General features: G+C 55.6%; 1 protein-coding gene across 4 annotated transcripts in view; it reads right to left on the bottom strand.

Annotated features, from left to right (window-relative positions):
• Positions 1 to 12,261, bottom strand: part of EPHX1 (epoxide hydrolase 1) — a 34,243-nt gene that overhangs the window by 576 nt on the left and 21,406 nt on the right. For all 4 annotated transcript variants that reach the window (XM_045983276.1, XM_045983274.1, XM_045983273.1 and 1 more), the window contains exons 3-8: positions 11,952 to 12,132; positions 4,685 to 4,912; positions 4,015 to 4,144; positions 3,360 to 3,565; positions 2,552 to 2,660; positions 165 to 290 (exon numbers count right to left, since the gene is read on the bottom strand). In XM_045983276.1, coding sequence (XP_045839232.1) covers positions 165 to 290; positions 2,552 to 2,660; positions 3,360 to 3,565; positions 4,015 to 4,144; positions 4,685 to 4,912; positions 11,952 to 12,132 — 980 coding nt within the window. The remainder of the gene's footprint in view (positions 1 to 164; positions 291 to 2,551; positions 2,661 to 3,359; positions 3,566 to 4,014; positions 4,145 to 4,684; positions 4,913 to 11,951; positions 12,133 to 12,261) is intronic.

Here is a 12,261-nt window from a genome sequence, read left to right as displayed (position 1 = left end):
CTGGAGCCTCCTTCTGCAGAAGGGCCAGCTGTGCTGCAAGGTCTGGCCACCAAAGACCCTCCTTGGGGGTGGAGTGTCTCAGGAGATGGAGAGCCAGTGGTCTGGCTGCTCCCAGTCCTGGAGGCCCGTAAGCGGGCATCTGCTGCGGGCTCAGCCACACTCACCGGTCGTGCTTGTTGGCCATGAAGCCCTGGCCCAGGTTCTCCTTGTAGAAGCGCTGGGAGGAGGCGATGGTGCCCGTTGTCCAGTAGAGCATAACATTGGTTAGCAGGTCGTCCAGGGAGAACTTCCTGCAGGAGTAGCCCCGGGAGGCCCCTCAGAGTCTGGCACGGCCTTCAGACTGTGAGCCCTGGGGACCCCCACCCACCTGGCCTCCTGCTCAGACACCTCAGGCAGGTGCATATTATCCCTGAGGCCAGGCAGGCTTGGCCCTCCCCGCCTGGCATGGGACCCCACCCAGGCTGCAGGGCTCCATGCGTGCAGAGGAAAGAGCCATCTGCTTCTTACTGTGGGGGCACGTGGAAACCTGAAACCCCACATGCCACCCGGGCTCTGTCCTGCTCTTGCTGGGTCCCCTCATGCTACCCCAGAGGCCCCCAGGAGCACTCCATGGCCTCCCCTGTCCAGGTGCTGGTGCCCACCACCTCTGCCCCCCAATGCCCTCCCCCTACTCATCTTCCGTCCCTCCCAGCCTCCAGCCTTCCCTCCCAGAAGAGCCCCCTGATGCGCCCAGACCCACTAGCTTCACACCATGCCCCCCCCACTGCCATGATACCCCTTCAATGCCATCAGCCCGGTGCCTTCTGGCACCCAGACCCACCTGATGGTCCGCAAACCCCGGGGACAACAGCTCTGTGGAGTAGCTCCCCTCATGTCTTCCCTGCTTGATTCCAGATCTGGGGGCTTCGGAGAGCTCCCGCCTCCCTTGCCAGGTGCTCATCCCTTCACTGGCCTCCTCACAGCCACTCTCCCTCCCCTGCCCACAGCCTGGGGTCCATACTGCCCAGGCCTGCCTTCCTGTCTCGCCTCTGCCCCCCTCTCTGCATCCCTGCAACTGCCAACCCACACTTGCCAACCCCTGTCCAGGTAGGGGCTTCCCACCAGACTCTGTCCTCCTCACCCCACTGGGTGTTGCTCGACCAGCCTGCTCATTCCCCCGGGAGCACAGAGAAAGTAATTTCCTCCCCTCGATCCCTCCCTGGGGCTCCGGATCGCCCATCTCAGTCCTTAACCAAGCAGGCACCTCCCACTCAGCATGTCCACACCAGAAGCAGCCCACATCTCTGTCGAGCCCCTCGTGGACACACATGCTCACAGATGCAAGTGCTCCCACACACGCACGCTCACGTGTGTTTGTATCCAAATCCACGCGCACACTTCCACCATCCAAATGGGCGCAGACACTCCGAGGCTCCCCTCCTCATTCCCTAGTTCCTGCTTGATGAAGGGCATCCCTGCAGCCTGATGGGGAGCTAGAAACTACTCCCTCTGCTGCCTCCTCCCATCCCCACCAAGCCCTGGCTGTCCCTGCTCCCCCACCCCTCCCCCCCATCCCCACCGAGCCTTGGCTGTCCCTGCCATTCCTCGCCAAGGACCTGCTGGTAGAACCCCTGCGCCGCCAGGCTCTGCCCAGCATGGGGCAGGGAATGGATCCCACCGTGAGGGCTCCTGCTTGGGCTCATGGTGTGGTCCCTTCATACCTGCCCCCATCCTCAGCAAAGTCAGTCTTTCCAAGAGCACCTCGTGTTCCTATCCCTCCCACCTTTGCTTCTGCTTTTCTCTCTGCCTAAACTCTCCTCCATCCTTTTCACCGGCAAACTCCCACTCGCCCTTTAAGGTCCCGATCAAAGAGATTCTCCATATCATTTCCCCTCCCTGCCCCTTTCTCCGGACTCGCACAGCCAGGGCTCATTCATCCAGTGCGTGTTTGTTGAGCTCAAGCTTCCTTCTAGGTGCTGGGGCTAGAGCACTGCCTAGACATGATGCCCGCGTCCTAGGTGGCAGCCAGCCCCAGCTCACCCCACTCCCACCCCAGCACTGTGTCTGGTGCTCTGTGCGCCCCCAAAGCAACGAAGAGGGGGATGGGTGCTGGAAAAGCTGGGTCAGGGCTGACCTTGATGGAGCCTGAGTTAGGCCAGAGGCCTGGAAGTCACGTACTCCTAGGCTCCCTGCAGTTCCTCCAGGCCTGGCTTCCCCAGGGCACATGGTCAGGTGGCCATGCTGGGCTCTCATGGGCTCTGGAGGGAGGGGGTCCCTGGCTGCTCCCACCTCTTGGCTGCTCCCACCTCTTGGCAATAAAGGGGGCTTGCTGCCCTCTGGACCCACTGATCCCAGGAGGGGACTGTTTAGCAAATGGACCGTCAACATTCTCCAGCCCTGTATCCCGTTCCTGACCCCTCTACTGTGAGGCTTGGAGAGAGTCACTAGGCCTCTCTGTGCCTCTGCTCCCTCATCCAGAGGAACTGGGGCCGTGTTCACCAGGGCGAGGGTCCGAGGGGCACCCAGCCGCAGGTAGGACATGCTGGCTGGCGGCTAGACGGCAGGGTCCCACCTCTCCAGGCCTCCATCCTCCAGGTCTCGGAACTCCGGGTTGGTCCAGGTAGAAAACTTCTCCAGGATATAGGCAGCAAGGCCCACGGGGGAGTCGTTCAGAGCGCAGCCTGGGGTGGGGAGAAGCAAGGGAGGGACTGACTCGGGCCTGGGACCAGCTAGCTGTCAGGGCCCTGTGTCGGGGCATAGCTCTGCCCTTGCTCCTGGGGCGCTCATGCACCCCCATCTACTCGACCCTCCGCCTTGGAACGCTCATCTGAGAAAAAGGGGTAATGCTGTCCCCACTGCTCCTGGGTCTCTCCATGGCACGGGCGGCTTCCCACATTTGGGGAGACCCAGATGGGGTTTTGGGGCACCTGGCTGGCTCGGTCCAAAGAACATGCAACTCTTGTTCTGAGGGTCGTGAGTTTCAGACCTACGTTGAGTACAGAGACTACTTAAATAAAAAAAAACTGAAAAAAAAAAGGGGGAGTTTAGTTTATACGCTCTGATTTTTAAAAAGTAAGAAACAGCCTCAAAGTCCAAATTAGGGGCACAGTTCCAAATGCATACTGACCCCTTTCAACCCCCAGAGTCCTGGGACTGCCAGGCTGCAGGGCTCCCTGCTCAACTCAGCCTCAGGGTGCAGGGCTCAGGGGTCCAGGCCCCTGGGGCCCACCGAGTCCTCTCCAGCAGGTGTCTGCCTCGCCTGACCTCTGCCCAGCACTGCAGCCCGAGAACGAGCTCGGGTCCCTCTCAGAAGGATTCTGCCCATCCCGAGCAGCGTCGCGGGGTTGGGTGAGGCCCCCTGGCCGGAAGCACGCACTCACCCACGGTGTCGGGCTTGGTACACTGGATATGCATGTAACCGCTCTCCCTCAGCAAGCTGTAGAAAACCTTCTCCCTGAAGGGGAACAGCAGCTCCATATCCCTCTGCGTGTAGCCGAAAAGCCACGGGAAACGCCGTCCCAGAAGAAGGGTCAGGATGCCGGGATTTACAATGAAAGCCATGTTCAAGTGCAGGCCTTTCACGTGGCTGAGGGCAGAGAGAGGGTCCGGGTGAGGCTGGTACAGGGCTGGGGGAGGGGAGACGAGCCCTCTGGCCATGGTGCCAGCCCTCTTGGAACCAGTCCCTCTGGGGTGGCCTCGTGATGGGGAGGAAAAGACGTTTCTAGAACGTTCTGGTCTCCTCCAGGACTTGGTCCTCCAGAAAGGTTCACTGCTTGACTTTCCCTTCCTCTACCTGGCCCCCTCTGCCGGGGCACCTGGCCCAGAGTCCCCAACGCCCCTGTGACTCCCAGGAGAGAATCCACATCAAGGTGCCCCAGGCTCAGCAGGGTGACGGGGGCCCTTGCTTCCCTCCCCCAGGTTCATAGACAGCATGCCTTGGTGACCCCTGGCGAGCACGCACCAAGGCTCAGACGGTGTGTCCAGGTGGATCCTATGGCCAGATGGCAACCTCCCCCACATGACAGGGACTCTCACCTGGGCACCATCTGAGCCATGTTGGTGCAGATTAGGGACCCCCAGTCCCCACCCTGAATGTAGAAGTCCCGGAAGCCCAGCCGCAGCATCAGCTTGTAAAAGATCCTGGCCGTGGCCACAGAGTTCAAGCCTGGTTTGGAGGGGAGAGAACAGAGTCACAGAGGGGTCACTCCCTGGGCTCCCAGAAATTCCTCATCTCCCCCACAACCCTTGCCCCAGGCTGGGGTAACAGCAGTTCACAGAAGGGGAGAAAGAGCACTGGTGCCCCATGGCGGCCTGGCCACTGCCCAGCAGTCAGTGTGCCCAGCCTCTGGTGGGAGAGAGGGTCGGTGAATGGACAGCCACGCAGCAAGGGGCAGTGGGCTCAGGCTGGCACCACGAGGTTCTGGGGGCCTGTGCTGTGGAAGGGCTGGCCTGGAACAGCAAGGTGCACAAAGGTGGCCCTGAACCGGTGCGGGGAGCCCCTGAGAGCACAGGACTGCAGGCCCCGAGGCCAGTGCTGGCCACTGAGGATAGGCTGCTCTGCTCACCCCCCACCCCCAGGAGAGCCCGAGAAGGAGCACTAGCCATCTGGCCCCTGCCCCCAGGCTCCAAAGGGAGCTGCCCCTGCTGGCTCCCTGCCTGTGGGAAGACCTGACCCCCAGAGGCCCCAGCAGCACTCCGTACCTACCCTTTTTGGAGGATGCCTCCGAGAAGCCGTAGCCAGGAATGGAAGGGCAGATGACTTCAAACACATGCTCCTCGCTCAGGCCGTGGCTCCTGGGGTCAGTCAGGAACGGGATGATCTTATAAAACTCGTAGAAGGAGCCGGGCCAGCCATGCACCATCAGCAAGGGCTTTGGGTTGCAGCCAGGTGGTGGCTGGGGGGGCTTCACGTGGATGAAGTGGATGTCCAGTCCTGGGAGACAGAGCATAGTCAGCCCACGGGGATGGGGGAGGCCCCACCATGGGGGGAGGCTGCAGCCATGGCCCCCCGTTTGTGCGCTGCACCCCCCCTTCCCAGAGCTCAGGCAGCGCCCCACGGTACTGAGCACAGTGGCCACCCACACTGGCTGCGTGTCTACCCGGTGCTCCAGCCACAGGGGCGCCCTGCAAGGTACAGACAGGGACCACGGCCCTTACACATGGGAGCATGAGCCCTGCCTGGGGCTGGCGGGCCGTGCACTTGCCAAGGCTGACTAATACTGTGAAGACTGGGGGAGGGGCGCCTGGCTGGCTCAGTTGGTAGAGCGGATGCCTCTCCTGATCTCAGGGTTGTAAGTTCGAGCCCCGTGTTGGGTGTGAAGATCACTTAAATAGAAAACCTTGGGGAAAAAAAAAAGATTGAGGGGCACCTGGCGGCTCAGTTCTTAAGTGTCTGCCTTCAGCTCAGGTCATGATCTCAGGGTCCTGGGATCGAGCCCCTCATCAGGCTCCGTGCTCTGCGGGGAACCTGCTTCTCCCTCTGCCTGCCTCTCCCCCTGCTTGTGCTCTCTCTCTCTCTATTTCTCTGACAAATAAATAAAATCTTAAAAAGAGATTGGGAGGAAAAAACCCTGTCTATCCAGCACTAGAGGCTGAAACAGATGATAGGTTTACACTGGAATATGATACACTTGTTTAAGATGACAATGTAAATATGTTTTTATTTAACATATAAAACAACTCACTGCCAATTGGTAAAAGCAAATCACCAAGTCAAATATCTCATTTTTGTAAGCAGTCGTATGTCTGTGTATACGTATACTGTGTGTATATGAACTCACATGTATATACATTTTAAAGTCTGGAAGGACAGACTACAAACACCTAAGAAGTAGTTTCCTCTGAGCAATGGAGAGCGTGGGTGAGCACGAGAGGTGGGTGGTAGGGGCAGAGAGAGAACCAGACCCTCACTGAGCAGGGAGCCCGACAGGGGGCTCGATCCCAGGACCCCGAGATCATGACCTGAGCCGAAGGCAGCCGCTTAACGCCTGACCCACCCAGGCACCCCCAATTATTTTCTTTTTTTGTGTTTTCTGAACTTCCTAATACTTCTAAAAGGGATATAAATTCAAAGCATAGCTTCTTTTAAGTGGAGACATTTTTTTAAGGTCGAGTGGCGTGCTGGGCATTAGGAACACATCCAGGCCAAGGGTGTGTGAATGGGTTCCAGGCCCCCCCAGAGTCCCTCCGAGGGCAGTCCCTTCCCAGGCAAGTGACCCGGAGAGGACCTGGGCGTTCAAGGCAAACACAGCCTGTGCGGCTGTCCCCTGTGGCACCCCGCACCGCGACCAGCTCTCCACGACCAGCTCTCGTTTGGGCCACTGCTAATTCATTACACAAACAATACACGTTTACCGTAAGAAATGGAAAATCCGTATAAATCAAGAGGGGGAAAATCACACATAATACCACTAACTGAAGAGAACATTATGTTGTCTTTCCACATTTTTAAAAGTAAATTTGTTATTTTGGAACAATTTTTTTTTTTAAGGGTAGGGCTCAAATTCACGACCCCAAGGTCAAGATAAGCATGTTCGGGCTGCCTGGGTGGCTCAGTCGGTTAAGCGGCCAACTCTTGGTTTCAGCTCAGGTCTTGATCTCAGGATGGAGCTGACTTTAAAAAAAAAAGAAAGAAAAAAAGAACCTGGCAGGCTCCACAGAGACAGCCAGGCGCCCTTATGGAACAATTTCACATTTATAGAAAAACACTGAGGCCGTACAGGAAGTTCCCACGAACCCACACCCAGTTTCCTGGTCATTGACAGCTTACGTTAGTCTGGTACATTTGTTACAATGAACGAACCAGTACTAATACGTTCGTAACTCCACTAAAATCCATCATTTATTCAGATTTCCTTAGTTTTAGAAACATCTTTATTTTTAAAATTTTCTGGCAGGAAGAACATTTAATCCCTCCTCACAGATTGGTTCGCATGCGATCCGGCACTGCCAACTGCGAGCACGATGCATGATGCACCCGCGGGTGTCAGAACTTACTCTGGCATAACTGAGACTCTATGCCCATTACCGAGCGTCTCCCCACCTCCCTGCCTCCCGGTCCCCCATCCTCTTCTCTGCCTTTAGGAGCGCCACAGTTGGGGATTCCCCCATCTGCGGGATCGTGCAGTATGTGTCCTCGTAGGACTGAATTATATCACTCAACAGAATGTCCGTGAGGTTCACCCATGTGGTCATCTAGGGCAGGGCTTTTCTAAAAGGCTTTTCTATTCAGTCTTTTCTAAAGGCTGGATAACGCTGGTGTCCACAGACAATGGACTATGGCTCCAATGTCCTGAGTTTTTACCTAACGTCCTTTTCCTATTCCAGGATCCCATCCAGGACCCCACGTTATGGTCAGCTGTCATGTCTCCTTAGACTCTCTGGACTGTAGCAGTTCGGACTGTTTTTTTTTTAAGATTTATTTATCTGAGCGAGACAGAGAGCCATGAGTGAGCAGAGGGAGGGGCAGAGGGAGAGAGAATCCCCAGCAGGCTCCGGGCCGAGCGTGGATCCTGACTCGGGGCTTGATCTCACGACCCCGAGAAATCACGACCTGAACGGAAACCAAGAGTCAGAAGCTCAACTGAGAGTACCACCCAGGCGCCCCCAGCTCAGACTTTTTAAGAAATACAGATCCTAACTTTCTTTGAGCAAAACCAGAACCCTATATACATTCTGCTTCCGAGCCTTTTTGTCTGTGTCCCTCCAGGTTGCCTGCTCTAGCGTTCATTCTGGAAGGTAACCGTTCCTCCTCCGGAACACATTGCACGATGTGAGAGGATGTCTAACTCGTCTGCGCGCGCAGCTGGGCAGCCCCATGCATACACACGTGTGCTGGCGTGCACGGGTGCCCCCTGAACCTGAGATGTGCTCGTGAGCACGCGTGCGAGGGAAGCGGAAGCTGTCCAGGGCGGGAACAGCCGAGGGAGAAGGGGCGAGACCGAGGCTGCCTATTCACTGTGTCCTTGTATACTGTTCGAATTTTAAATATTTGAATTTTAGGGGCGCCTAAATTAGGGTTCAGTCGTTAGGCGTCTGCCTTCGGCTCAGATCCTGGGGTCCTGGGTTGGGCCCTGCGTTGGGCTCCCTGCTTGGTGGGAGGCCTGCTTCTCCCTCTCCCTCTCCCCCTGCTTGTGTTCCCTCTTTTGCTGTGTCTCCCTCTGTCAAATAATAAATAAAATCTTTAAAAATAAATAAATAAATAAATATATATATATAATATTTGAATTTTAAAAATGAAGAAAAATGTTCAAAACCCATACTTCCTAATTTGCCCTACAGGGGGCTTTCCTTGGCGGAGGAAGCAAGCCCCCTTGCCCCCCAGGTTTCCCCACTTGTCTGTGGTGCTGTGGGGTGCTCCAGGCCCAGGATGTGGGCTCCTGCTGGGTGGCGAAGCGGACATGAGTGGAGGGGGTCAGGGACCAGGACCCGAGCCAGGACAGGGGCTGGAAATGAAGGGTAAAGTGCTGAGCTAGTGCTGAGGGGCCCTGAACCTCGGCCTCCCAGTGACTCACTAATGCTATCCTCTTGGGGGGGGGGCACGGGCTGCCCTGAGCCCTCCGGAGGCCCCGCCTGCTCACCCCCAGTCTCTGGAGCTAGAGACCGATCTCTGGAGAGAGGCCCAGGCCTCCTCACAGGACAGGTAGGCAAATGCAAAGCCCGGAACACGGGGTAGGGGCAGAGAGGACCCCAGAGAGGAGTCAGCTTGTGGGATGAATGAGGATGGCAGCAGACAGAGGGAGGAGGGAGGAGGGAGACCTTCTTGGACCACGCAGGCTGGGGACCCAGGGAAAGAGAAGCACGAAGGCTCGCTGGGCCAGGGTCAGGCCGCCAGCCAGGAGAAGTGGCTGACCCGCACACGGGTTCAGTCACGGTGGGCTGCGGCCCAGGATAACTCGATGCCAGAAGTTAGCCCCTGTGGAGTGCTTGCACTGTTCTGTGCCATGATGTCCAGGGGGTAAGACTTTCTCAAGCCTGCAGCTGCCAGGAAGGGAACAGCCCTTTAGTGACACTCGCCTCTGGGTTTTTGAACATGCTGTTCCCTCCTCCTGGACCACCTTCCCCACATAAGTGGCAAATTCCTATTCACCCTTTCAGTCTCAGCTTACATGCCACCACCTCCTCCAGGAAGCCTTCTGTCATACTTCCAGGCGGTATGTTGGGCTCACGAAGCTCCCAGAGCCTCCTCCCTCACAGAAATCCTCACCCTGTGCTGGGGTCGTAGGCATCACCCCTGAGAGAAGGCAGGAAGCCCGTTCCCTGGCTGTGGGGCCCCAGGTCCAGCAGAATGCCTGGGTCCAGGAGACGCCTGCCTGTCAGCACCAGCTAGAGGACTGGGGAAGAGCTGGGGCTGCACAGTGATCCCAGTCACTGTGAGGAAGCCAGGCCCTCTGGCAGCAGCGGTGTGAAAGGGAACCTCTGAAATCACATACGAGGACCTGTATGTACTTCAGCAGGGAGGAAATGGCTTAGGTCCTCTTATGAGGCTCGTGATGAAGACATCAGTGTCCCCTAAGGGGCACAGCAACAACCAATTTATATTTAAAATTAGTCCTCACCTTATTAATGTTACAAAATAAAGTTACAAGACCTAGCTCTCTATTAAGCCTTGGAGTTCAACTTAGAAATACTATTTTCTCCATACCGTTGAAATTTTATTATTATTTTTAAAGACTTTATTCTTAAGTCATCTCTACACTCAGTGTGCAGCTCAAACCCACAATCCCGTGATCAAGAGTCACACACTTCACCGACCAAGCCAGCCCAGAGGCCCCAACGTTTCTGTTTGATTCTAAATCTTTCTGGAGTTAAGACATGCTTTCCCAACAGACAAACAGACCAGTGGAACAGAACTGAGAGCCTGGAAATAAACCCAGGGATGTGCAGTCAACTAGTCTTTGACAAGGATACTGAACGGGAGAGAAGATGGGATCTTTTTTTTTTTTTTTCAAAGATTCTATTTATTTATTTGACAGACAGAGATCACAAGTAGGCAGAGAGGCAGGCAGAGAGAGAGAGGAGGAAGCAGGCTCCCCGTGGAGCAGAGAGCCCGATGCGGGGCTCGATCCCAGGACCCTGGGATCATGACCTGAGCCAAAGGCAGAGGCTTTAACCCACTGAGCCACCCAGGCACCCCAGAAGATGGTCTCTTGATAACTGGATATTCACATGGGAAACAATGGAGCTGGACCCCTACCTCACACCACGCACAAAAATTAACCCGACATGGATCAAAGACTTAAATGTAAGACCTGAACCCACGGAATTCCTGGAAGGAAACACAGACACAAAACTCCCCCGACGTGGGTCCTGGTGATGGTTTCTCGGATGTGACACCTAAAGTTCAAGCAACTGAAGCAAAAAATAAACACGTCGGACAAACTTCTGCAGAGCAAAGGAAACCATCCGCAGAGTGAAAAGACAACCTGTGGAATGGGAGAAAACACCTGCAAACCATGCGTTTGATAACGGGTTAATCTCCAAAATACAGAGAGAACTCATCCAGCTCAGTAGCGGAAAAACCACCCAATTAAAACATGGGCAAAGGACCTGAACAGACGCTTCTCCAAAGAAGACACCCGGACAGCCAACAGGCACATTCTCATGCTCAGGGAAATGCCAATCAAAAACCACACTGAGATGTTACCTCCCACCCGTCAGAATGGCCACGATCAAAAGACACAGACGAGAGATGTTGTCAAGGATGTGGAGGAAAAGGAACCCTCGTGCTCTGCTGCTGGGATTGTAAATAGGTGCAGCCATTTACAGTATGGAGGATCCTCAAAAAATGAAACACACAACGACCATATGGTCCAGCAATCCCATTCTGGGGAAAATGAAAACATTAATTCAAAGAGATATCCGTTCCCCAAGTTCATTGCAGCATTATTTACAGTAGCCAAGACATGTCTACAGATGGAGGGATGGATAGAGACATCGTGGTGCATGTGTGCACAATGGAATAGTATTCAGCCATAAAAACCGAGGAAACCCTACCACTCGTGACAACATGATGCTGTCATCTCGCTAAGTGAGATAAACCAGACGGAGAATCTCCGTCCTCTGCAGACCAAACTGCAGGATCTCACTGATATGTGGGATCTCAAACAAAAACAACAAACAAACTCAGGAAAAGAGGTCAGACGTGTGGTTATAGGGGAGTGAGAGAGCTGGAGGAGGGGGTCAGAGGGTCCAAACCCCATGTGCAAGGGAAGGAAGCACCGGGGGGTGTCTCGCAGCCGACCCTGCTGTGGGACTGGAGGGACGGTAAAATCCCGAGTTCTCGCCACATGGAGACAAGGGCTTTGTGTCTTTGTGTCGTATCTGTAGGAGCAACGGGATGTTAGCAGAGCCTCCCGTGCTGATCACTTCACAGCAGACGTCAGCCAAACCATCACGCTGCACGCCTCAACCTCGCACCGCAATGGGTCTCAACGATTTCTCCATCAAAGTGGGGAAAAAACCTTTTCCACCGAGGCAACAGTTCCCTCAGCCCAAGTGATCTTGAGGTGACCTTGGCAAGACTATCTGAGAGGCGCCTTCCCTCCAGGAGAAGCTGTGGGACAACCTGCCATCCAGGGGAGACATGAGGCGGAGGGCCAGAGACAGGAAGGGCGATCTTCCACAGGACCTCGCCTGATGGACACAGCAGCCCGGACTCCGAGACCCCGAGAGGGGCTAAGCTGCCTGCGGCCACGGCAACCCCTGGCCTTCGCTCCCTCCTCTCCACGGCTGTTCCATCCAGATTCTGTGTTCCTTTGGCTTTGAAATGATTTATGTGTTTTCCTGTCTTGCTCGAATGCTCACTAGATTGGTGGGGATTCAGTGTCTTTGTACCCAGCAGAAAGGTGACCCTACAAATCCACTGGAGGACCGGCATTTGGGTTCTAAGTGGGGTCTGCATCACGTCTCGCGCCGACGAAGACTGCTCCCACGACAGACCGCCCTCCCTGGCTGCTGGCGTGCAAACGTACCTTCAATCCTAGTCTTGAAGTGGGGGTACCTGTTGAGAATCTCCACCTGCTTCCTCCAGTCAAAGTCATTCCGCCAGTAGGAAAGGACTTTCCTCAGGTATGTGGAGTTGAAGCCGAAGTGGAAACGCGCGTCGTCCAAAGGTGGGGTCAAACGGACCCTGTCGATCCTCTGGTGTAAGTCCTGGAGCAAAACACAGGAGCCGGGAGAGACAGGGGTTGGGGGCAGAGCACAAAGCAGGTTTGTTTCCAGAAGACAGAGCGCAGCCTGCCGCCACGAGACAGCGTGAGTGGTCGAGGCAAAGCTGCGTCC

The sequence above is a fragment of the Meles meles genome, chromosome 17 (genome assembly GCF_922984935.1).
Source record: "Meles meles chromosome 17, mMelMel3.1 paternal haplotype, whole genome shotgun sequence".
Taxonomy (NCBI): domain Eukaryota; kingdom Metazoa; phylum Chordata; class Mammalia; order Carnivora; family Mustelidae; genus Meles; species Meles meles.
Note: the sequence above shows the minus strand (reverse complement) of the source record. Positions and strands in the feature narration are given on the sequence as shown.